The sequence below is a fragment of the Euphorbia lathyris genome, chromosome 3 (assembly GCF_963576675.1).
Source record: "Euphorbia lathyris chromosome 3, ddEupLath1.1, whole genome shotgun sequence".
Taxonomy (NCBI): Eukaryota; Viridiplantae; Streptophyta; class Magnoliopsida; order Malpighiales; family Euphorbiaceae; genus Euphorbia; species Euphorbia lathyris.
Genome location: NC_088912.1, coordinates 28,756,057 through 28,776,449, shown reverse-complemented (window position 1 = coordinate 28,776,449; position 20,393 = coordinate 28,756,057). Strand labels below are relative to the sequence as shown.

At 37.1% G+C, this 20,393-nt stretch overlaps 1 protein-coding gene across 3 annotated transcripts; it reads right to left on the bottom strand.

Annotated features, from left to right (window-relative positions):
* Nucleotides 1-3,686: 3,686 nt before the first annotated feature.
* Nucleotides 3,687-11,310, bottom strand: LOC136224303 (uncharacterized). 3 transcript variants are annotated; one of them, XM_066012598.1, is made up of 10 exons: nucleotides 11,025-11,310; nucleotides 9,287-9,417; nucleotides 7,677-7,792; nucleotides 6,477-6,679; nucleotides 6,112-6,396; nucleotides 5,924-5,982; nucleotides 5,567-5,603; nucleotides 5,388-5,459; nucleotides 4,831-4,981; nucleotides 3,687-4,632 (listed from the first exon to the last, which is right to left on the bottom strand). In XM_066012598.1, the coding sequence occupies exons 2-10, from the start codon at nucleotides 9,402-9,404 to the stop codon at nucleotides 4,102-4,104; spliced, it is 1,572 nt and encodes a 523-aa protein (XP_065868670.1). In that variant the 5' UTR covers nucleotides 9,405-9,417; nucleotides 11,025-11,310; the 3' UTR covers nucleotides 3,687-4,101. The 3 variants fall into 3 exon arrangements, with proteins under 3 accessions (XP_065868670.1, XP_065868668.1, XP_065868669.1); XM_066012596.1 differs by having other exon boundaries at nucleotides 7,677-7,798; nucleotides 11,025-11,309; XM_066012597.1 differs by lacking the exon at nucleotides 11,025-11,310 and adding an exon at nucleotides 9,508-9,566 and having other exon boundaries at nucleotides 7,677-7,798.
* Nucleotides 11,311-20,393: the final 9,083 nt, after the last annotated feature.

Sequence of the window (20,393 nt, the reverse complement as noted above, 5' to 3'; positions counted from 1 at the left end):
CCGACGGATCAGCATTGGCAACGTCCCCCTCACGGCTGGACAAAGCTCAACATTGACGGGGCGGTCTTTGCGGAAAGGAATAGCGCAGGGTTCGGTTTTGTGCTCAGAAACAGTGGGGGCGAGTTCGTCGCTGCGGGAAACGGCACCTTATACTGTCGGTTGGATCCGTTTTTGGTGGAGGCCTTGACTTGCCGAGAGGCGTTAAGCTGGTTAAAGGAGACAGGTAGACGGAACGTGCTTGTAGAGTCTGATTCACAATTGCTAGTGTATGCTTTACAGCGAGAAACTAGCGGCAACTCAGCTCTGGATCTAATCATCGATGACTGCAAGTTCTTATTAAAGGAAATTGTAAGTGTCTCTGTTTCTTTTATTCGTAAAACAGCCAACCAGGCTGCTCATTCTTTAGCCCGTGCAGTTATATCTGGCACTGATAGGACGGTGTGGATTTCTCGCCCTCCCCCCTGTATCTGTACGGCTCTGCTTTCTGATATATAAAAGGCGTTCCTTATTGTCAAAAAAAAAAAAAAACCTTTCAAATTGCTTCATTGGAACAAATAACTCCTTAAATTGCTTATTTAGAACAAATAACCCTTAAACCCAAAAAACATTCAACATAATATTACATCAGAAATAAAAGATTTCAAATTATCGGTTGTTACTTTTAACTAATCTAGTGATACATTAAGTAAATGGCAAAAAAAAAACTCCTGAAATAACCTATTTGATAGGGGTGGGCACGGTTCGGTTAACCGGTCCATTAGGTAAAAAAATTAACCGAACCGTTATCAACGGTTTTTTAACCATCCAAACCGAAACCGGTCCATATCAATCGGTTAACTATCAACCGGTTAACCATTAATTTCGGTTAGGTTTTTCGGTTAACGGTTTTTAACCAATTCTCACTAGTTAACCAAAAATCAACGGTTAAATTTTTACCCAAACCTAAATTTTTAAACAATATTAAAATACACATAATTTCAAAAATTCAAACGAAACGAATTCATATAAAAGTTTAGAATTCAAACATAAATACTAAACTAAAAAACAATCCATCAAGTTTACATTTAAAACATAAAGAAATGTAAATAATATTTCGTCAAAGTACTTATTACAACATAAAGCAGTATAATCTATGTTATATATTTATATTAATCTATATTATAATCTATGTATTTATATTAAGCAGTATAATCTATGTATTTATATTTATATTTGCCTTGCTTTTGTCGTCAAATGACCAATATTTTTTTTTAAAATTTATATTTATTAAATGGTTCGGTTAACCGTTAACCGTGGTTTTTGAACACTCTAACCCTAAACCGAAACCGGTACCTATCTATTTTTTTAACCATTAAGAAAACCACCGGTTCGGTTAACCGCTTTTTTCGGTTCGGATTATCGGTTTTTGGTTTGACCATTTTTTTTGCCCACCCCTACTATTTGAGAGGTTTTTTGTTCGAAATAAGCAAGTTGGGGGTTACTTGTTAAAAGTGTAAGTACGGAGGGTCAGTTGTAGAATTTGGTCAACTTGAGGGGCTGGGAAGGTATTAAGCCTTTTAATAATATATATTTTAATAATTATTGTAATTGAAATAAGTTTTGAATATTATAATTTTTAAAAAAAATTGGATTGGAGGCCTCCCAAAACAGGAGACCATAGGCGAGTGCCTATGTCGGCTCCCTCTAGAGCCACTCTTATACATATCATCCCACCTATGAAACTTCAACAATAACAACTGCTGAGAAGTTGGGATTGATGGACTATTGATGGGTCTGGCCTTCTATACCTATGCCAGGAGAGGTCCCTAGAAGACACTTTAACGATAAAGTTAGTGGGAAACAGTTAAACGTGGTAAGGTATAAAGAGAGAAAGTAGAGAGAAGAGATATAGATGTGCGTCATTGTACCGTGAAAGAAAGAAAGACTTCTTGAAGAATCTGATAGGTCCTCCTATTTATAGGTTACCATTGTTGAGTAATGAATGTTGTAAATGACTCTAAGATAACTTGTGATCTCATCGCAGTTGTCGCGTCTTGTTGGCGGCGAGGGGTAGCTGATTGAGCAAATGGCAAGGACCGTAGCCTTTGAATTGGATCTTCCCTTTGGACCCATCCCCTTTATTAGAAATCCCTCATTTTTAGGTCGTCGAATAGAGTCACTACATGCGAGCATCTTTGGGGGAACTTAGTTCCGTTAGGATGTGTTGAATCCTTAGAGAATGCGGGGTCTTTTGCTCCTGGCGCTCTACTTGTTAGGCGTGTGACATTTTTAATTTTTGGCGGTTGATCTACACTGTCATTATGACGTCATGTGTGTAGTCATAATTGCATGTGCTTCCCAATGTCTGCACCTGTTGTAAGTGGAATGACGGTTGGTCTTCCCTTTTCTGACTATAAATAAGGAAATGGACATTTCGGTTGTCTGGTTTATCCTTGCTTTGCGATTTTTTCGACGAAGAGTTTGAGCAGGGTGTGTCCATTCAAGAGATAGAGGAGACACAAATTCCATCAACGTTTGGAGCAATTGGTAAGAAGAAGAAAAAACTAGAGCCTAAACTGCCATTAGTGTTGCCACATCCTAATGGAGGAATTGTACGCGGGAACCGGTGGGTGGTAATTATTGGGAGGCATGAAGTGTACAGGGAGGCTAGTTTGGGTGCAGGTGATGTGTTCTTGGACATGAGGGAGATCATGTGTCCTCGAGGGTCGGGGAGAAAGAGTCGGACTGAGGTATGACCTATTTAAGCGGTCGTCGACGCCAAAATCCAAGAAGCCGGAGGATGTGTATAACATAATTATTGATAGAGATTTGCGGGCGATTGGGATAGCATATCAGTTAGGGAATCCGTTGATCCAGGCTACCCCGTCCAGTGGGGAGAGGGCGAATGATCATTGCAAGCTGAATGAGATGGTTGTGTATGAGGATCAACTGGATACGGGGATGAGGTTGCCACTCCTTCCTTTTTTTAAGTGCTCAAAGAGTTTATGGTGGCTATGTATATCTTGTGTCAAGCGGCTTTCATTTAACCGGTCTGGTATTTTGACACCTTTTCAAATGCTCTCAAGCCAAGAACTTGTAGCATGTGAGCTTTGCCCATCATCATATCAAGTTCCTTATGGGGGCTTAGTTTAAAGCCTTTAGAGTGGAGACATCGATATTTAAAGGTGAAGACGACGAATCTTGTTTTTCCTTTCGAAGTGAAGTGGAACTTGAAATCGACTTGCCAAAGCACTTGGATTATGAAGAGGATTTTACTGCACGAGAGCACACGTTGGTGGAATGGTTGGGTGGTGTAGTATCAGAGCCTCAACAAGATTATGAAGAGCTGATTGACAACTATCTTGAGAACAGGTGGTTTATGTACTCAATGTGGCGAGTCACTCGTCTATAGGGACGGAAGAAGAATAAGCTAACAAAGCACCTTCAAAGGAGAGGCCTCATTCCTGAAGATCTTATCGAACTCGAGGCCATTGAAGTGATGATGGAAGAATATGCACTTGCGGAGAGTAGGATTACCTTCCCCTTGTGTCAACGGGTGGTCGGGAGGTGAACAACATGGCTGATCGATGGATCTCGGTGAGCTAGAGTTCCCCTACGATCTGGAGCCCATGACTGGGGATTTTAAGGGGACAAAATCTTGTATTAAAGATTATTCAAGAAATGGATGTGATATAATCTAGAATAACTCATTGAAAAAATCATAAATATATTGCACACCAATATTTACATCAAAGTCCATATAAATGGATATTCTTGCTATTATTGATTTCATATTTCTTACATATATGTAATGGGGTTGATCCCCTGCCTGTAATCTTATACTAAATCAATGAAATAATCTTATCCTCAATTTTCACCACCTCTCCAAAGATTAATCTTCCTTTCTTTGTATATCTAACTATACAATACAATCTATATCTTGACTTCTTTGTATCTATCTTCTGAATCCTGCATTCTTCATTCTATTATAAACTTCCCTTGAAAATCCATTGAACTTCCAGGAAGAGGAGTATATAATAAATACCGAATAAAAATGTCGCGCCTGTTGGGGAAATCTCTCGTCACAAACTCAGTCTGCGTTGTGAACTGAACTAAACTAAACTAAACTAAACTATGCTTTGAGCTATCTTGGACAACTTGTGTTTCTTCAGATTCAATCTCATTTTGAGCAGCAGATGAAGAATGTGGTTTAACAGAATGATCTGAAGAATGTTTTTCGTGCTCGTGGCGAGCTAGAATAGTCCATATCAGGACCAGAAACACCATGTTTAATGACAGAAACAACATTGAACCCCAAACCATCCGAACATACTTCTTCAATGGCTTGCAATGTTTTGTCAGGATTTCGGAAAATGCATTCTTCACAGATTGACATTCTATCAGGCTTTCCATACCCGGGTACGCGTCTAAAAGGTTCTGAAGAGAAGTTGTGTAACTCTGCATTGTCCTGAAATCATTCATTGGTATGAATTCTCCATCATTACATGGACCCGAACATGTAAGCGGCTCCAAGAGATTCGGAATGTCTTCAATTCGGATTGAATTTGAAGGGCAGTTATCTGCTTGGTATTGATACTCCGGTGGCCCTGCGAAAGGGTTGCATACTTGTACTATTGTTATGTTTTCGTTCACCTGTCAGTAGAAAAGTAGCATCAATTAGCTATCAATCTGACAGGTTTAATCTATGTTGCACGGAAACAGACACCGGAAAACATAGCAAGAAAATGGAAACCCAACTGAAACAGAAACAGACACGAAATGCGAAAATGCTACTATGTAACATAGGGGGTTAATTGAAATCGAAATTTATGAATGACAGAAAGAATGTACCTGATTAACAATGTTGTAGATCCCTGCGCTCACATCCGTTAAGGCGGACTTTGCTTCGAGTAATTCGTCGCAAGGAAGGATTTCACTCAAGCTATTGTTGTAAGGATTGATTTGGAAGTTTTCTAGAGCTGTACATGTATCACTTGAGAACCTGAAATTTTTGTATATTTATCAACAGGAAACTCCACTTCTCGTTTTTTTCGAAATACAACTATTGGGAACTTGACACGTTTGTGGCTAGTCACGAAGGCGGACAAGTAGACTGGGGCAATTTTGTATCACTCCACCTGTCACATAAGCTGACCAATTTCAGTCTGCCTGTGAGACAGGCGAAGCAATATCAGTCCGCCTGTCACACAGGCAGACTTATATATCAGTCTGCCTGTGTGGTACGCGAATTGATATTGGTCTGCACGTCATACAGTAGGCGGACTGGCAGAGAATTGCGCCAACCCCTCTGTCCGCCTACCGTGGTTGTGGTAATTAACTACAAATGTGTCAATTTCACTCAACTATTTATACAAGGAAACTAAGAAAATGGAAGAACTTGAACTTACTCTCCTAAGAAGAAATACAACCCAAAGAAAAACCAACAGAGAGCAGTCAGGATCCAACACAATACAATAAGCCTGCAAGAAGAAGAAATCATGAGAAACAAATGCAAAATTACAATTTTTTCGTAAGTAAAAATCCGATTATTCGGTCCGAGACTGCAATAAATTTGCTCTATACTTACCAATTAAGAGCTCTTTTTATCCTCAGAGTTCCACATACTGCAAAAAAAAGAATCCAAATTCAATCAAATTGAAGTTTCAAGTAGTTTCGATTAGTTTAAGCTAGTTTCAGCTAGTTTCAACTACAGTAAAACCTGTACATAAGAATACACTTGGGACCGTGCTATTTGTATAACAATTGGGAGGTTATTGCTAAATAGAGTTTGGTCATAGAGGTTATTACCAAGTTGAGACCGAGTTTTTTTTATAACAAAATAGAGTTTATTCCTATATATAGAGTATTCCTGTACAAAGACTTTACTGTAGTTTCAAGTTAATTCCTTTAAGAACTAGGATTGACAAGGAAAGTACTTATATACCTGAAAGAGCTATGAGAGCAACCAGGTTCAAGGAAATAATTACTGCTGTAACTATATACCTGCAGAAGAGGTAAAAACTGTAAAAAAAAATATAAATGTTCAACTGTAAAGTAGGTAAACTGTTAGGGTCCGAACTCCGAGACCTTCTGGTCTAAGAGACTCTGATACCAGCGAGAGCAAAAACTTACACTATCTTGAGACCCTTATCGATCAAACGCCTGTTTTTTCGAGCTTGTCTCGCAATGTCATTAGCTTGATCATCAAGAGTCTGTGATGTATCAGTAAGAAAACTAGAAGCTTGACCAGAAGTAACATTAGATGAATCCAGATTATCTCTTATTTCTTTCATAGCTCCTGTTGTGTTATATATAGTTACTGATGCATTATCTGCTGTGTCAATGATGATGTCTACTACAGTTTTCGCTCTCGAATGGAATTTTCGGTTCCCTCCAAGGACTAATCCAGTCGCAGTTCTGCATAATTCGTGTTCTCGTGTCAGAAATTGTGGGGTCTGGCATCAAATTGAGTGTAAAATGGGGTTAAGAAAACTTACATTGCTAGGATGGTGAATAAAATTGCCAAGAGAATAGGCCATAGGTAACATTGCTTATGGCAAGGTGAATTTTTCTTCAGGTTTTCTTTCCGTCTGGTTTTACAGCAGTAATTTTTTGCAAGTAGAATTCCTCCAAGTATTATTCCAGTCAAAAGCCAGAGGACAGCAATGGCATAACCGTAAATTCCAGTAAATACAGTAGACTGCCAAACAATACAAGTTCATATTAAATATATGAAAAATGATTAATTTATAAATTTTTTTAATTTTGGAATGAATTGGTCCTTGAAGTTTATTATTTGATAAATTTGGCCTATGCACTCTTTTTCTTTCAAAATTTAACCCTTTATTAACCACTTCACCGTGACACTGTGACACAATTGGACAAAATAATTAGACCAAGAACATTTTGAAAAATTGTGATAAATGCAAGGATCAAGTTATATGTTTTGCCTTTTTTTTTTCTCAAATAGCCAGCTTAAGTAATCTATATTTATCCGTTAAACTTGATTAAGGTGATCTATCGATCTCCTAAACCTACTTAAAATTATACACGTTTCAATTTGTGCAAATATCCCATTACTCTTGTACAATGGCGAATACATGAGTGTTTTGCTCGGAGAGCCAATTTTATACATGTATGCATAAAAATATTTTGCTAAATCGAACTCACTTAATTTTTTTTTTATTCACGGAAGATTGTGAACCGGAACCACCGATAATAAGTGTAACATCTAGCCCTAAACTATGTAGATATTGTCCGCTTTGGTTCAAATCCAACACCTTGGATCTCATGATTTTAAAGTGCGTTGGATTCTCATTTACTAATAAGCCTCAATCACTCTCTCTGTTTTTCCGATGTGGGATTCAATTCATTCCTGTTCACATCGATATCCCTTAGGACCGCTCCTTGCTTAGACTTTCTATCCCGATACTAACCCACTTTAGACCGGGTTATTACAATAAGGGACCAATAATATGGCATAGTTCTGACGGCCAGAGACATGGGCTCAAGCCCCCTCTACTCTTATAGCATTTAGGGTTAATAATATCATTTTAAAAGTATTTACGAGACTAATGAGACTTTTTTTAAGTTACGAGTTGAATCGATTTTTTTAGGTGAAATTTAGAGATTGGTGATATATTAATTTATATATATATATATATATAATTATGGAAAGGAAAAGAAAAGAGAATTACACTCCAATAGTGTTTGTTGGTGATATCATATCCTCCTCTATATTTGTTTAAATTGTCAAGAGGATCCACTCTTACTGTCTCATCTGATTGTGTACCATTGCTTATCTCAAGTAAATCTGTTCCTGAGTTTAAACAGTCCAAAATTATTACTAAATAATCATATTAATTAATCTACAACCCAACTAATAAATAATTAACTGTACATATTAATATTTTCTTTAACAAGAACATAAGTATGCAATTATGTACATGATGAAAACAACCTCTGTGATTTCACAGTTTAGAGGTACTTTTTTTGCAAACAAGGATTAAGGTTTTCGTTTGCAATTGAGGTTTTTTCGTTTTGTTAAAACAAAGACCTCAAAACTAAAATGACTTTTGAAGACGTCAAAATTAAAAAAAAAAAAAATCAAAAACTCTATAATTTTGAGATCATTTAAGTGTTAGTTTGATGAAAAGAGAAAGTAATTTTGAAAAACAAAAAATTTGATACTATATAACTTTAATTCTTAAAAAATTTCATTTTAAAATCGTTGACCGTTATTTTATAGTGTCAAACTAAAAAAATCATTATTTTTAGCAAAACAGAAAACTCAGCCACCGTTTTGACAAAAAAAAAAAAAAAAAAAAAATTCTGCACGTATTTGTTTGACAAAACGTGAGGGGTTTTGTTGTATTTTACCCTGTTATATTTGCTTGCTACTTAAGTAATCCTTAATGCTTAACTTAATTCGTTTTCGCTCCTTTATTTTATTAATATTTCATTTCGTCGTGGGAAATTTTCAAATTTATATGGTAGGTTTTAGGAAGGAGAAGTGAAAATCAATGAAATTGAATAATTTTTTATTTTTTATTTTTGGCTCCTTTGAATAAATCAAACTTGCAAGTGGAGCACGTGCCCCAATTGACGTTTACTTGTAGTCTTAGAAATACAGTTTTGATTGAAATCAATGATCATTTACTTTACAAATGGCAAAAATCATTATTAAACCCTTGATTTTTCATTTTTTTGATTTATTAAACCTTTTTCTTTTTTACAACTGGTTCATTAAACCCTTAATCTTTTATTTTGATACATTAAATTCTTAATCATTTATTTTTTGTTTCATTAAACCCTTAATAATCAAATTAGTAAGTTGTAAAATGTAATTCTGTTTAAAAGATATTATTAACTTCATCTGTATTTGAAATTATTAAAATATATATTTTTTACAGTTTTAATTAAGGTTTTTATAGTTTCCATATAATCGCGTCAAATATCTAAAACTGCTTTCAAACAGTGAAAAAGTACAAATTTCGAATACAGATGCAATGAATAATAATTTGTTAACTGAATTATATGTTCAAAATTACTTTTTTTTTTCCATCAAAGACTTAATTAGACCAAAACTAAATGATCAGGGGTATAATGTATCAAAATAAAATATCAAAGACTTAATGAACCAAAAAAAATGAAACATCAAAGTAATAATTATAATAATAATAAAATCATAGAAAATGGAAAATAATTGTCTGCAATAATCAAAATGCATGAATAGATGAAGAAATAAAATGAGAATTCTCAGCCCATTTATTTTGAAAAAAAAAAAGAAAAGAAGAAAAAAGCTTACCTGGATGAGAAGTTAAGACCGTTTGTCCTGCAATTAATAAACTGGAGTCCAAAATGATGAGCAAGAATATTAATGGTACAAGTTGAAATTTTTGAAATTTATTTCTACACCCCATCATCTCTAATAATAACCTGTCGAAGATAAAATTAATTAAATAAATTAGAAAAATTGTTCATAATTAAGTAAACAATAACCCATCAAAGAAGCTCTTAAAACTCAACCTAATGAAGAACACTCAGAGAGAGAAGTTATTCATTTTAATGGTGTAGTTTTGGGATTGTTGAGCTATATTAATATATATATATATAGAAGCTTCACATCATAAAAGAAAATTAAAGAAAAGCAAATTTAGCTTAAGTGTCAATCTTTTAAAAAGATATTTCTTTTTCTGTTTCATATTCATGTATCATATGGCTACATGCACTATACTTTTTTAAAAGCACTTCTATTTACTTCACATATATAGCATAACTTCTTTGCAAGTAAAGAACTTTCTTTTTTAATTCACATATTATAGTATTAAACAGAAGACACCACGATTGATTAATTAAGATTGATTTGAGTGGTACGAGATATAAATTAATTAAACTAAATATTTTGAGTTTGAATTTTAATATATGCAGCAAAACACATCATAGAATTGGTACACAAGATGGCAGAACCAATCTTAGAGGGTGTTTGGTTGTTACTTTTGATGCTCATGTTTACCCTTTTCATTTCAAAATGGAAAGTTTTAAGTGGTTGGTTAAGAGTTCTTGTTTGTAAAAAATAGCATTTTACAAAAGCGGAAATCTCTTGCTTTTTAGAAAAGTAGTATTTTTCAATGACAAACAACAAACTGTTAACAACAGCAAACAGTATATAAAACAAAAGACTCTTATATTGTTAAGAGTGGAAGAAAAAAAAAAAGTTAACCCGATTTGGATTGAACTTGATTTCTTATTCTTTTACATGTTTTTCATTCAATTCTGACACGCGAGATAATTATCGCACCTTATTTCTATTAATTATCTCGGTTTGAATTGATTATATCATTGTTTACCCTACTAAAACCTAACTGGTATTTTTTAATCTTTGTTTGAAAGTTTGAGGTTAATGGATGTAAGTGTTAAAGGAGGTAATGGAAAGGGAAAGGAAAAGACGGGAAGGAAAGTGATGGAAAAGAAAGTTAAAAATTAACCTTGTTTAGGAGTTTATATAATGTAAATGAGGTTAAACGTTTAATTTCGTTTGGGAGTTTAAAAACTTAACGTTACTCCCATTAACCCCAAATTTGAAGGTTAGAGTTTGGAGGTTAAAGGAAGTAAACATTTAACTTCCATTAACCTCCATTTACTCTAAAAAAAAAACAACTCCCAAAATAAAATTAACTTATTTAACCTTCCATTACTTCCATTAACCTCCTCCCAAACAACGGTTAGCCTCCATCGTAATAATAAAATAAAATAAATAATTATATCCTTATATGTTAAATACAAATTGCACCCCAAAAAGATAAAATTACATGACTGGGACAAAACGATTTCAAGGGTGGTTCCCGGTCGGCAGGTAGCTGGGGAGGCCACATGTACGACCCTATGCGCCGCAGTAGCAAAACAGAGACTCTAAATGTATTTAGCACTTTAAGAATCTTTAAAAGATACAAGTATGGTGATGAAGAACTAATTAAGGGTAAAGAATCAAAATCATTGTTCTAAAAGAAAAAAGATAACTAAAATTAATATATATATATACATACCTGAACTTGTTAATAAAATTTCTGCTTCAGCTTCAACGGGGACAAATTTTTCTGCAACTCCACATGAAAATCTTTAAAGCAACCCCAGAAAACCCAATTTGCTGGTTTATGTATATATATATATATATATATATATATATATCTTCCAAAAACCCAATTATGGGTGTTTGCTTATATATATAGATAATGAAATTTAATAATCTAGAAGCTATGACTCTTCAAATTATTTTAATTTGGATCGAGTGGTCAAACTGATGAAAAGTACATAAATACACCACACAATTCGACTGAAACATTAACACCTCTCTAGAACTCTAGAATTTCAATTGCATAATACTAATATATATAAGAAAAGAAAAACATAATTACAGGGTGTTTGGTTGCTGTTTTTCAATCTCATGTTTACTTTTTATAATCGAAAAATAGCTTTTTATAAAAGCAGTGAGCTTTTTTAAATAGCAGCCTTTTCAAACAGCAAAAATGAAGTAAAATAAACGGACACTTTTAATCTCTTAAAATTAATTGAGGATTAAGAATAATGTTAATTATGAAGTATTTCAATGCCTGAGGACCGTCGAAATTAAAATTAAAATAAAAAAAAAAGGCGTGTCAAAAAATCTGATGGTGATGAGGTCTGGTATGAGGCAACTAAAGGGAAAGGTGGAAAGGTAGTGAGAGAATTAGGTTTTGTTTTGTCAACTTAATCCACTGCAAATTTCCCACCAACTTCCCATTTATATGTATTTTCACCCAATTATTTTTATTTAGGAAAATTATAAAAAATTACTATGTGATTTCAACCTTTTCAACCGTAGAGGTTTATAATTCAGAATTATTATCATTAAAACAATTAAAACCTTAAAACAATTAAAACATGTAACTTTACAAATTACTTTAGTCAAACGATAAACAACAAATAGTCAAACGGTAAATATGTAACACCCTTTTCGAACGGCTATCAGCAAATAGTCAAACAGATCTTAAATTTTTAATAAAAAATTTACTCAAATCTTTTAATTGGAAATCATACCAACTACAGATTCATGTTGACAAGTTTTTTAACCACATTGTAAATAAGGTAATATGCGACATGTATTGTACTTTAATTTATTGAAAAGTTAACTTATATTAACATGGTATATTAACTTGATGAAATGTGAATTTCTCTATAATAAAATTGATAAATGACATTGATGGATTTTTTTTTCTAATAGTGTGTAGAGTGTAAATTCTCATTATTATATAAAAAAAAATTCTTATAAATGATATTGCATGCAATTGTGAGAAATTTGGTGTCAGTGATATCTGTTATTAGGAAAGTTTCTTTCTTGTTCTGTTCACTGCCGTTAAACTAAGCAGCGATTTCTTGTAACAATTTACTAAGACTACGATGTTGTTTTCCATAGTATTCAACGATAATTCTTTGAAGCTAAATATTGATGCAGCATGCCATATTCCTAGCAATTTTATCGTTTTGGGTGGTATTCTCCATAATAATAATAATGAGACCTTTGTCCGAGATTTTGCGACAAAGACTTTTTCCTCCAAGGCTAACAGAAGCGTCAGACCTCCATCGGGCACTATTATTTATCATGAGCACGACTTCTCTAACGTGGTGATCGAAATGGATATGCGGCGGAAGTAGACCAATGAATTCATTCATGCACCACAACCCTCTTTAAATTGGCTCTGTCATCATCAGTATTTCTCAACTCTTTCTTTCTAGGTGTTCCAATGTATTTGTCATTTTTGTCAAAACGATTGCCAACGTGATGGCTCATGCATTTGCTGGTGCCGCTATAACTTTGGCCAGACCTATTTTTTTTGTATTCTAAGCCTAGTATTATTAAGACTCTAATGCATACTAATGTAATTACGTTAATAAAGTTCCTTTGTTTTAATATATATATATGTAAATGATGATGATGAATTAATTAAATAGCATTTAATTAAAACAAAAAAGGGGTTTGTATGAAATGCATCTAATTGAAATAAAAAGCAATGTATTTGGCTATTTCTAGAGTCAAAAAACAACCAAATTTATTTCAGGTCAAGTTAACGACCTTTTGGCTTTTGGTCAAGACCATACTACTCTTTTTTCTTTTTTCTTTTTCTTTTTATTTTTATTTTTATTTTTATTTCAATTTCAATTTCAATTTCAATTTCAATGCCTTTTCATATATTGTTTCTTAAATATGAACCTGTTAGCGATATTTTCGAAATATGCTAATTTCAACCTTATCACGTGTGGTTAGGGTGCGGACATGTCAGAGAAGATTATTTCTCAATTAAAATGATTAAGTTTATGGAATTTGCGCGCCGAAAACATGAATTCTAAAGCGAAGCGATTGGCGAGGGACGCAAGGATTGAAAAAGTCCCTCTTGGGTCTCTCGCGCCGTTATACAAACTTTGCGAGATTAATTGTTTTTATTTAAACTAAGCGTATAAATTGAAGATGGGTAAAATAAAGGAATTGAAAGTACGAAATTGACACGAGATTTTGGGAAAATTGGTATTTTATTGATATGAATAAGTGTTTGAATACATGTGTTCAAAATAAGCATTAAAATGAGATGAATTACAATTGAGAAATCTCTATATTAAACATATAGGTAATCAATTGAATTAGAATGAATAAATCAATACAAAGAATTGAAATGCGATAAAATAAATTGGAATTCAACAACAAACTCGGAGCCACAATAGCTATCTCGGATTGACGTTGAATTTTGGTATTGGTGCGAGGTTCTCGGAGAGCTGCAGCCGGTCGGGCCCGTACGGTATGTGCTCTTTGCAATGTCGAAACGTGTGGTAGGCAAATGGGGCAGATTTAACCTTCAACTTCGGGAGGTTCGTTTGGGCGCTTAAGAACACGGAATTGGACGAGTAAATAGGCTAAATTTAACTTCAGGAGGTCAGGAACAAACTTCTATAAGGGATCGAAGGCTAAAACGGATGCTAAGTAGACGAAATTGGGAGTTGAAAATAACTGATCGAATCTGGAAAATTCTGGAAACAGAGTATCTAAAAGAATTTGGGCTGGAAAGATCGGCTTGTAAATAGAGTTTCTGAACATGGAATTGGGAAAATAAATACACTAAATCGAACTTCAGGACGTCAGAAACAACTTTGTTGAAGGGATTGAAAGCAAAAAATGACTTTAAATGGACGAAATAGGGCTTTGAAAATAAATGGACGAATCTGGAAAATTAATTTGGAAACAGAGTTCTAGCTAAGAATTTGGCAAATTAAGAGCTTGGGAGTGCTAGATTGAATTGAAAAAACTTGGAAAGAGGCTATTGGAACTAAATTAAGGCTAAAGGAGAGCTAAAGAAGGAATTGAAGCTAAGAAAAATGAAGAACTTGAAGAACTTGAAGAACTAAGAACTAAAGGGACTAGAGACTAAGCATTGGAGCTTTGAGAGAGGGTTTTGTGTGTTGAGTGAGTGATTTTTTATGAAGGGGAGGGGGTCTATTTATAGTTTTTTGGAGTGGCGTTTTGGTAATTATTTAGTGGTATTTTGATAATTATTTATCCATTAACTCACCACTAACTTGCCACATCATCAACTAACTTAACTTCCTCAACTTCCACTAACTGCTGCTAACTGCTTGCCGGAAGAGAGGACACGCCCCTACGCCCTGCGTAATGCGGCTCCTAAAGCTTGTGCGTTTTGTTATGGTGTTTACGCGTGGCGTATAGGAAGGTACGTCCCGCGTAAACGAGTCTCTAAAGCGGAACGTCTTCGGATGCGCGGTATACGCTCCGCGTATGGAAATGTACGCCTCGTGTGTTGGTGCTCCTGATCCTGGAGCACCTTATTGCTAAAGCTTACGCGTGACATCTCTGATGTTACGTTTCGCGTAAGAAGGCACGCCCCGCGTATGAGAATGCACGCCCCGCGTGTTTGTGCTCCTGATCTTGGAACACCTTGTCGATGCATTTTACGCGTGGCGTATAGGAAGACACGCCCCGCGTAAAGGAGTCTCTGAAGATGCCTTCGGATGTGTGGTATACGCCCCGCGTATGGAAATACACGCCCCGCGTGTTTGAGGTACGTTTACGAATATTTTTATTTATTTATTTTATTATTTTCCAGATAAAATGTAAACTATATCCTAAAATCTAAACCCGAGCATTATATATATATATAATAAAATTTATTTTATTTGGGCCAACAATTGCCTCCTTCTTTTGTGCATAAATGAATTAGCAAAAATAAAATTTATGTACAAAAGAAGTTTTATTAAATCTTTTCTCTTTTTAAGATAATGGAGAAAAGAATCCTGTAGGATTTTTTAGAATTTGAATTCCTTGGTACTCTCCATCTTAATCTGTCTACAACTCTTCTTCCTCTTTTATTATTCCCTTTTTTTTTGTTTCTGTCATTTTCTTTCCCAAGGCTCAAGAACATTCAGAATCAAGCTCTCAATCTTTTCAAACATGGGTATGCAAACTATTTTCCTTCTCTATTTTCTTTCTTTGTTTCTTTTGCTTTTGTATATGTAGAATTATATTCATTGAAAAGCTGATAAATTGAATTGGAATTCAATGTAAGAACTACCACATGTGAGTGAGATTGTATTGCTGAAATTGGTATCTGTCTGTCTCAGCTGCGTGTTCATATTCTGACACCATTCGTGCTGATTCTCGTTTAGGCATAACACTTGGCTTGCAGGAGGTAATTTCCAATGAATTTTGCAATTTCCTGATCATGTATTTGAAGGTAGCATCCATAGGCTTTAATTGATCGTGTTTATACTTCAATTTCAGGATAGTGTCTTTACTATTAGTCCTGTTGCTGCGAATAACTCCCCTTTGCCCCCTTATCCCATGAGTAGTTCTACCGAATTGGCCCTCCATAGAAAAACTTATCAATTTCCTGCAAGTAAGAAAGGGATGATATTCCCTCGCTGTTACATTGGATGGAATGACCTTGTAGATCGCTTAGAGCCAAGATATGCGAGTGTTTGGGACCAAGTTGGTATTAGGGATTTTGTTCGTTTGACCCGTCATGAAATTACTCCTTGTGTGAATGTACTGGAGGGGGTGCTGAATTATTGGTCGCCGGTATGTAACTCGTTGATCCTTCCGTTGGGTCCCATGTCTATCACTTTACGCGATGTAGTTGCTTTGACGGGGTTGCCTATTATCGGGGAGGAAGTCCCGAGTTGTGTCGAGACAAATGCGTTCCCTGAAGTGAAGGCTATCTTATCCAAAGAGGCCGGGACGTATGTCCAAATGATCAGAAGGAAATTGGACAAGAGGGAGTTGGATGATGAGGATCATGTGCATTTTTTGTGGATGATGCTTAACAATTATATCTTTGAGCCGTTAGGCCTCAGACCTACTGCAGAAATATTGATCATTGCTAAGGCTCTGGCTTTGGGCCGTCGTTTAGCTCTTGGCACCATGTTGTTGGCCTTAACATTCCACCGCCTAGCTCTTACTATTGAGGATAGACCATTCATAAAACCTAGAGGTGGTTTATGGCTGTTGCAGCTGTGGCTTTTTATCTATTTTCCTCATTTGGCCACCGCATCGTCAATGGAGACTTCGGGGCATCTTGGCGTGGACCTTTGCTACAGCTCTTTGAGTCTGGCTGTTAGTGTGGTTGTGCGATTTCTTCGTACTTTAGTGCCATCTACTCATAACAAGCTGTTTCTTTTTTGGGAAAAGGATAACTCGTGTCTACCATCTTGGGCTCTCTCTTACTTGTCTGCTGCCCCCCATGAAGGTGCTGAATGGTGGATGACGGTATGTGCGACACGTCGGTTACACCATGGGGTGAACCGAACCAGAATCTCTCGCTCATCAAACCCTGGTTTGACCTTATATGCACCCTGTCTTTGGGCACGTCAGTTAGGCTTTTTCCAATCTATCCCGGGGCAACTCCCATTTCCTACCCCTTCTCAGCGGTGTGGGGCTAGTGATGAAGATATAGCGGCTGCGGTTCTGGATGCAGGATATGATCAGGGACCACTTCTGCTTGGATCGGATCAACCTTCGTTTGATGCTTGGTGGGAGACCGTTTTCCAGCATTGTATCCCACCTGTTGGTAAGTTCTTTTATTTAGTTATATATATGTATATATATTTTCTTCTTTTTTTTTCATTATTACTCTTTTTTTTTGTAGACTCAAGCGGTAGCTCAGGGAAGGACAGCAATCCGAATTTCCTAGCTCCGAATGTGCTTGACACCAATGACAAGGGAAAAGGAAAGGCAGTTATGATGGATGAGGGAGAGCGGGTGGCTACTGCTGCAGGGCCTTCCATGAGACAAAGGGAAGAAGAGGACTCCGACGAAGGCCTATACTTCGGTTTTGAGGATGAAACACTGGATCAACTGGGGGAACATTGGAACTTGACGTCTTCGCTTGGCACCTTGTCCCTTGATGAGGACTCGACTGGGGTGGGTATGACTCCATTGCAACTTTCGGCACGAACCCATCTTCCTTCCGCATCTTCCCTGAACCGACTGGTTCTTGCACCATTGTCTCAGGTTTGTATGATCTTGCTAATCTGTTATTTATGAGCCATGCTTGAGATAAATTGTTTAGATTGATTGATTGCATTGCTGAAATATGGCAGGAATCAGCTCTTGTGCGTCCTTTGTTGGCCCCTGTCGGTCTTAAAGCTGATAATCCTTTTGCCGGCTTGGATTTTTCATTTTTGAAAGGACCGTCTACTGCTGTAGCTGATTCATCCTTGCCTAGTGATAACTCGTTGAGTGACGCTCGTGCCAATCTTAGTAAGCTCGTCGCTTCTCCTCTTGACTCCTGGACTCCCACCCGTATGGAAAGGGCAATGACTGATTTTGACCTTATGATGGGTGCGTGTGCTCATCCCTTCAAGACTGGGCCGTTGAAATCTGCCAAGAACCATGTGTTGTTTTGCTATCAGTCCTATGTTACTGAGAAAAATGTGGCGGCGGGTCTTGCAGCTCGGGTTAGATCGAACATGGCGGAGCTTGAGTCCTATAGCAAGAAATTTAATGCTTTGGTTGACGCTGAAGAAGCGGATAGGCAACGGTTAGCCAAAATTGCAGCTGTAGAGGAGCGTCTTTTGGTATTAGAGAAGGAGGTGGCTGAAGCTCGAGCGTCTAAAGCGGAAATGGTTAGAGCCAGTTCCGGGTTTAGAGCTTGTTTCCCGCGGATAGAGGAAGAGCTGGGCCGTGAGAAAGATCGATTGGCCAATCATTATGACGAGATGTTGGAATGGCACCGACAGAGCGAGCAACACAGAGAGGCTGCCTCCAAACTTTGTGAATCTTGGGCGAAATACCCAAAGCCTGATTTTTGTTTGTTTCCGTGAGGTACGTTCATGGGTTGCTTGTACTTTCCCTTTTTGTTTTGAGTTTGCGACCATGTACGCTCATTCTTTCATTCATTTATTTATGTAGCGCAAACGGACATTATTTTACGAGCTGATTGCCTCCTGAACATTTGCTAGTTATCTATTTTTCTGTCTGTTAATGTCGAGAAACATAGTACGCCCCGCGTAGGTCTGGCTACGCCCCGCGTGTTTGTTCTCCTAATCCTGAAGCGCCTTGTTGGTGCGTTTTACGCGTGGCGTCTCTGGTGTTACGCTGCGCGTAGTTGAGCTTCTGGCGTATGACTTCTATGCGTGCCTGATTTACGCCCTGCGTATTGGAGGAGCGCCCCGCGTATTGGAGCTCCTGAACCTGAAGTGCATTGTTGGTGCGTTTTACGCGTGGCGTCTCTGGTGTTACGCCGCGCGTAGTTGAGCTTCTAGCGTATGACTTCTATGCGTGCCTGATTTACGCCCTGCGTGTTGGAGGAGCGCCCCGCGTATTCGTGCTCCTGAACCTGAAGCGTCTTATTGATGCATTTTACGCGTGGCGTCTCTAGCGTACGCCGCGCGTAGTTGAGCTTCTTCTACATCTCACGGGCTGGCTGCTCCGCGCGTTATAAGCTACGCCCCGTGCGGTGCAAGACGCTCTCGTTGGTTCCTACGTTAATTACGTCCCACATACTTTGAAAATATTTCTTCAAATATTTGCCGTTAATGTATCTCCTATGTGGTTCTCCGCCCATGCTCTTCAACCAATATGCGTTCCCGGGAAGCACCTTGTGGATTTGAAATGGTCCTTCCCAGTTGGGTGACCACTTCCCAAGCTCACGGTCCTTCGTCCCGATTGGTAGAATTAGCTTCCATACTAGCTCGCCTTCTCTGAAGCTTTTCTTCTTCACTTTCTTGTTGTACACGTCTTCCACTTTCTTCTTTTGGATCATCATGCAATCGAGCGCTTTCTGCCTTTCGTAGTCCAAATCTTCTAGTTCCATGCTCATGGCTTGCACATAATTGTCCGGCTCCAAGTCATTATGACGCATCACTCGCAATGAGGGCACGATGACTTCTAATGGTATTACTGCATCATGACCAAACGTTAGGAAAAACGGACTTACTCCAGTCACTCGTGTTTTAGACGTTCGCATAGCCCAAAGTGTTTCAGAGAGAATTTTATGCCATTCCCTAGGATTTTCTTCTAGCATCTTCTCCAAGATTTGGATCAGAATCTTGTTGGACGCTTCAGCTTGACCATTCGCTTGTGCATAAAATGGAGTGGAATGAATCAATTTAATCCCGTACTCTTCCACGAACTCATTCATATCTTCGCCTGTGAACATGGTTCCTTGATCCGTGGTAATGGATTTTAGAATTCTGAATCTATGAATTAAGTTCTCTTTAATGAACTGGATTACTTGTGCTTGGCCGACTTGCTTCATTGGTGCTTCTTCTACCCACTTGGAAAAGTAATCTGTGGCGACTATGATGAAACAATGGCCTTTTGATGAAGCTGGAAATATTTTCCCAATTAGATCGATAGCCCATCCTCTAAAAGGCCATGGTTTCACAACTGAGTGTAATTCTTCTGAGGGCACCCGTTGGACTTGGCCATACAATTGGCACTTCTTGCAACCCTTCGCATATGTGATGCAATCTCGTAGGATCATGGGCCAGAAGTACCCATGACGATTAATAAGCCACTGCATTCTCCTTCCTGACTGGTGAGCTCCGCATATGCCTTCATGGACTTGCTTCATGACCTCCATTGCTTTTGAGAAGCCGAGGCATTTAAGAAGCATTCCGTCGTAGCTCTTACGGTACAAATCACCTGCCATCAACATGTAATTTTGAGATTGAATGCTTAGTGAATATTTTACTTTTTTGGATGGGTCATTTAGGTAATCGGTGAATGGTTTCCTCCAATCCTGAGCTAAGTTAATATCGATGTCGAATGATTCAAACTGGACACCTCTATCCGCCACGGAAGGATGGCCCTGTCTTCTTATGATAACGACTTTGTATGCTGTCTCTTTAGAGATCTTCATTCCAGAAGCGAT

Bases quoted from the DNA above. Each gene is read 5' to 3' on its own strand.
- LOC136224303 (XM_066012596.1), bottom strand. From the start codon at position 9,404: ATGATGGGGTGTAGAAATAAATTTCAAAAATTTCAACTTGTACCATTA. The intron at 5,604-5,923 runs GTATATAAGTAC...TTTTTTTTGCAG, and splicing joins TGCTCTCATAGCTCTTTCAG to TATGTGGAACTCTGAGGATA. The intron at 4,982-5,387 runs GTAAGTTCAAGT...CAAAAATTTCAG, and splicing joins TTGTATTTCTTCTTAGGAGA to GTTCTCAAGTGATACATGTA.